At 41.4% G+C, this 5,911-nt stretch overlaps 1 protein-coding gene across 1 annotated transcript in view; it reads right to left on the reverse strand.

Moving 5' to 3' along the window:
- The window catches only part of PER3 (period circadian clock 3), a 20,607-nt gene extending 15,048 nt beyond the window's left edge, over positions 1 to 5,559 (reverse strand). Inside the window, 5 exon segments of the mRNA XM_009274103.2 lie at positions 909 to 957; positions 2,031 to 2,232; positions 3,143 to 3,258; positions 3,851 to 4,002; positions 5,199 to 5,559. Of these exon segments, the coding sequence (XP_009272378.2) occupies positions 909 to 957; positions 2,031 to 2,232; positions 3,143 to 3,258; positions 3,851 to 4,002; positions 5,199 to 5,488 (809 nt within the window). The 5' untranslated portion in view covers positions 5,489 to 5,559.
- Between the last annotated feature and the right edge of the window lie 352 nt (positions 5,560 to 5,911).

A 5,911-nucleotide genomic window follows, 5' to 3' on the forward strand; every position in this document is an offset into this window, starting at 1 on the left:
GGATATAGTGAGTTTAACCCACAAAAAAACATTTTCATACTTAAGCCTAGTGTGTGCTTGTGAAAAAATATTTTTACTCATGAAGCCCACATAATCAAAAGGATCTGTTATGTAAAGGAAGGAGAGATGTCATATGAAAATCTGAAGAAAAACTATTGCAAAATGTTTATGTATCCTACAAACAGTTCCCCCAACTTAGAATTGATATCTGTCCTGCTATATTTATTCCAAGTGCCCTTAAACAATTCAAGAGACAAAGATGATTTTAGAGCTCGGGTTTTTGAAACAGATGAATGAATCAATGATCGACTGAAAGATGGAGTAAGTATTATATCTGCTCAGAAGGAAACAATTCTTACTGAAATCAAGAGACCACCCGAGTCTGCACTGAAGATTACAGGCCAATCTCAATTTTTTTTTTTCTTCTTTTAACACTAAGATTAGCCAGGCACAAAGCAACAAACTGCATCAAGTGACAGCAAGTAGTATCTCATGATTCAGGTTTCATACTGGGACTCAGGTGACTGAGTTTCTGTTATTGCCTCTGTCACAAACTCTCAATCTTAAGCAAAACACCCTTTGCCTCCATTCTCAAACTGTAAAAGGGGAAGCAGCAATTTCTCACAAGATCATTCTTCTCCTGCACAACAGTACTGAAGGAAACTGATAGGTCCAAAAGAAACATGTATGCACAGTTTTCCTTCTATCCCCATGCGAGTTTAAGCATCGCTATGGGAAAGATATCCAAAATGTCCTGCTGGATGCCAATATTAAACACAATAAGCCAATTTTGTAATGGAGTTCCACGAGCTCACACTGGTCAGTTGTAACAACAGGACACTCTTTCTGCCCAGTACTGTACCCTTTGCCCAGCCTTCACAAACATAAAACTATAATAATGTACTTGCCTGATCCTGCAGAAAAAGGATTTCACCTGGGCATATTCATACAGAGAAGCTAATAAGAAGAACACACATTGAAAGTATCAGTTAATATCCTTAAAAAGGTCACACCTATCAAAACTATTTTAAACTCTGTATTCTCCAGACTTTCTGAGCAAGACCAAAGTCTCACAACCTGCTCTTTATTAGCTAGTGAATTAGCTGTTCCAACAGTCTGCTCCCACCTCAAACGTTATTCTCTTCTCCAGCCCACTCACTCTTGGAGAAATGGCTGACCTGGAACTAAATCCAGCAGAAAAAACACATGATCTAAAAAACTCCTTTCCCCAGTTCATCACTATGAAAAGGAAAGGCGAAAATTCCTGGCTTTACAAGCGATGTGCCAAAAACTATATACAGAGTTATGGTGAGAGGAAAATTCAGTAACAGTTCACAGCAAGAAAATAACAACTCCATAGGGGTGCCACTGCTCTGCTGGGTAAACACATGATTGGCTTCCAAGTTGTGGAATCCCTGGCATGTTAGCATTAGCAGCCTCTCATGTCTCACATCCTTTGGTAGCAAGGACTTTGGACTTCCCAGCTCTGATGCCGGAACAGCCCCACAGCTACGTGGGCACAAGACATGGCCTTGGCATGCAAGCTACACCCGAATTGCTCACAAATAACACAGGACTCAAAAGTCACCATTTAGGCACATCCAGCACTAAATAGCAAGTCAGCTTAAAACTTGTGTTCAGTGAGCTATGTTCACAGCAGGCTGCAAGCAGACCATAAAGACAAAGCACCTAAGCAACCGTAAAATGTAGATTAAATAACTTTAAACCCACAATTAGACCTTTAGTTTCTTTTTAAAAAGCAGCAGTATTTGCAATGAGTAAGATGGTACACAAAACAATGAAGTATCTGCCTTTTACTTACCCCAAGTAAGAGTTAAGCCTCTAGGAGACTAGCTAGGACTAGATGCATAGCTACTCAAGTTTTCAAAGTGGAAAGCGAACAAGCGCGGCCTACGTATATTGCTAGCATAAGCAGTTAAAATGAACTGAATTGAATGAAATTAATTCTATCCTCATTCTGCAAAGACAGAAAGATACATAAAGCATTGAAGAGCATTGCCAAGTCCCACCTGTTTGACTTTCCATGTTCCAAAGCGGCAGGTGGGACTGATCGGTGTGTGTGTAGAACACACTCACATCCTGAGGGACAAGCAGCTCTACAAACCGGGAGGAGTTCAAGACCTTCTTCTTACAGTTTAGAATGGATGCTGCCTGCTCAGAAATATGCACTATGCGTCCAGAAAGCAAGGAAAACACAGCCACAAATGTGTCCTGGAAAACAAACATTGTTCAAGGCAATCCTCCCCCAAAACATGGTAGCAATATTGTAAGGATAAAAGAACAAAACAAAAACAACCCCAAAACAAACAAACCAACCCAAAACCACCACATACCACAACCTGAGACAGAGGTTCAAAAACGTGTTCTTAAGTTAGCGTCCAATTAAAGTTGTGCATAAACTACCATCTCCAATGCTATAGTAGCTTACTCTCGATTTACAAATGCTAATAAGACGGCAACATCAAAACTGAAACAGATTACAGTGATGCTTGCCATTGTCCAGAATGACTGGTTATCACACCACATGCTTCTCCCCAAATTTCAGAGTATTCACCACAATTCCATATAAAAAAATATTCTGAGAACTTTTCAAGTAGAAAGCATTTGCAGTATTTCTGATACGGCATCTAACAGTACTGAATCTCAAGAAACACTCTTTTCTTTGAAGCAGAGCCAGAAAGCGTGACACATACTGCAAATCAAGAAAAAAAAAATTAAATCCAGGAGTACAAATAGAAACCGAAGTCCCGCACGACTATGGACTTGATCAGCTTTGAAAACATTCTGCTAAGTCTGTCTCAAGAGATTACTATGCTGTAAATGAATTCTCAAATAAGATTCTCAAAGAGCTAGTTGTTGCCTCTGGCAAAAAAAAGAAAAAAAAAAAAGAAAAAAGAAAAAAAAAAGAAAAATAGGTATTTCTTCACTTACTGCTGTTAAGTACCCTGAGTCAGCACAGACAAGAAGTAGTCTTGATCTACCGTTAAACACACAAAGGCCTGTCTGGCTAAAATTTAAAGGCTTTTCAATTTTACACATTCTATTTCCACAAAACGATGTAAGGAGACTAAATAGTGAAATGGCAAGTGATGAACTCCTTGAGTGTGCCTGAATTCCTTACAGTGTTTTTTGGAGTGTGTTCAGACGCAACTGCCATCAACTCTTCTATGCTGTATGTCATCACATCTGTCTGAAACACTCTTCGGTCATTCAGAGCCTGGAAAAAGTCATTGTTTGCTAATTGAAAAAAAAAAAAAAAACAGGAAAAGCAAAACAAACACAAGGAAGTCAGTAAGGAGACTATTTTGAAAGTATTTCTTACAGCCCTTGTACTTTTGTCATCTTTTTGGTGAAGTCCAAGGTGAGATGAGGAAGGTCTGTGTAGTGACAAAGGAAAAAAGAATACTGATTATACTGTTGGAGTGACCTACTTACGTTACAGAAAATGAGCATAAGGAAGTAGAAAGCACAGAACACGATGGCAAAAGAACTACTTTAGCTACTTAGTTCTGTGGGAAAACACAGACTATGCAATAATTTTTCAAAGTGGGACAGGAATGCTGTTTTTTCAATATACACAGAAAGTTATTAATAGGCACCTATTAGCTACAGGATGAAGAAAAGAGAAGCAGTAGGTGGGCATTTCAATACAAAAGATAACATGAATATTTAAAAACAAAAACAAAACCCCACAGTGCTTCAGAAAGTCAATTGTTTTTAGGATAACTGGAATGCTTTCATTTGTTTTAATGTTATTTGTCGCTAGACACATCTATTCAAACCAAGCTGCTGTACAGCTTCTACACTTCCAGATTTTTTCCAGACATACCCTGGATCTGTTGGACACACTGCAAGGCATAGTTGAGAGCACTGATGGTACTGGGCTTGCTGGAACTCCTTTTCTCTTCAGGTAAACACCTTTTCATTTCTTGGATCATCATCATCAGATCTCTGTGAGACTGGCTCCAATTCAGCTGCTCACTGTAGAAGAGAGGTTAAGCTTTACTGGAGACTTCTGCTATAGGAGCTTCCTTTCTGTCAACTAATTAAAATTATTCACTAAATTAACATTCTATGGGCTTGGCTGCAGAGTCACAGAACATCTGGAAATGTCCTAATGCTCATTCACTACATTTCCTCTTATATCTTTCTCACTTCTTTGCTACTTAATCTTTTCTCCTTTACCTTTCTTCTTTCCAACTCCAACATGTCATGGATGGCAAAGTCACATCATAACCAATCTGCTTTTTAAGACGCTTAGCAACTAAAAATAAGCTGATGTTTGCTCTAGATTTTCTAAATCTCACCGGTATTAAAGTCATGAATAGATGCTGATTCATACATACAGAAGTCTTTCTAGCCTTGAAGCCTGTGTCTGATTATAAGCACTTCAGGGAAACATGAGGTCCTCAAAATACACCTGATGCCAAGATTTTATTTCTCATGTGATTGGGGAGTCTTCATTGTACCTTTAACAGAGTCATTGGCCTCAACAGCTGCAAGGTTATTAACAGGCAAAATCTCCCTCTTTTTACTTTTGCTTATTTCACTGACTGAAAAATAAGCAGTCAATATCCTCAAAACACAGATTCATTCTAACCCTACAGATGAGATACAAACACTGTTCTTTTAAATAACTTCTGTACATTTGGCATTTTTATTAGTATCATACTCTTACTATATTAAATCACTAAATAAGTTCAAGTATTGCATGTTAGCTTTACGTGCTAGTTCAACATTCCATAAATTACAGCTCTTATACTGCCCTTTTTTTTTTTTAATTAGGGAAAAAAAAAAGAAATTAGCACCTCATTGATTTCCTGAACTTTTGGGAAAAATATTTAAGTAATTTCTGGTTTACTACTGCTAAATGCAGTCTTTAGATTAAGTATATATAGAAGCCACAAAAGGGTCAATGACATATCTGGATCAGCCAATCTAAGAATGAGGCAAACAGCTTATGAGGACCCAGGCAGCAGCAATCTAATCTACATGCGAGACCATTATAAACATCACGGTCTGTGATTCAGGCAAGCTTCCTTGGTGTACTGAAGTAAGCGAGCCCCGCGGAGAACTCCGGATCACAGCTACGCCAGGTCCTTGATTCTGACTTTAGCTCTCTGCTGAAGTTAAGCACATCAATTCAAGCAATAGTGCCACACGCTGTCAAGAGTTACCTGTTAACTTTGCTTTGCCGCATGAAACTTCCAGCTGAACAGTCGTTTGATTCACAGCTGCAGAAACCAGCTCTGCTGCAGTTTGGCCCGTTAAACCGTTTCCCGCCAGAGTTGGTTCCCGTACACATCGTACAACGTAAGCCTGCATCCCCCCGATGCGCTCCCTCCTGCCTCCCCGAGTCGGCAGGACCGAACGCCTCCTCTCGCTCGTCCCCAGCCCTAGCAGCGGCAGCCGGTGCCCAACTCGCGCCGCGTTCTGAGCTGCCGCATGGGAGTTTGCCCACGTCCATCTCTGATCCGCAGAACACTACCACGCAGGGGCATCGACCGCCACGTCCTGGCTCCTCAGCACGTTCGGACCCTTGACCTTCGGTGCAGGAGGCGGGCCTCGCGAGTCTTCTGCAGGAAAAACAAACACGGAGGCGGGCGTCTTCTGCAGGAAAAACAAAAAACAACTCAAGGGAACGCGGGAGGAGGGAGGAGGAGCAAGCCCACCCCTCACTGCTGAACCGACCGGTCATTCGAGCTAGTTCTCGTTCTCCTGCGCTACTCTCCGACACGCGCCTCCTCGTCTTACGGTCAGGCAGCGCCTTCAGCTCGCAGAAGCAGGCGCGGATTATCAGTCAAGAGACCCCAGCTGCTCCCGGGCGGCCGCCGCTTCGCCTTCCCGCCCCTCGGAGCCCTCCACCGCCTCTCCCGCCCCCCCCAGGCCC

This window comes from Aptenodytes forsteri, unplaced genomic scaffold (assembly GCF_000699145.1).
Source record: "Aptenodytes forsteri isolate BGI_AS27 unplaced genomic scaffold, ASM69914v1 Scaffold16, whole genome shotgun sequence".
Lineage (NCBI taxonomy): Eukaryota > Metazoa > Chordata > Aves > Sphenisciformes > Spheniscidae > Aptenodytes > Aptenodytes forsteri.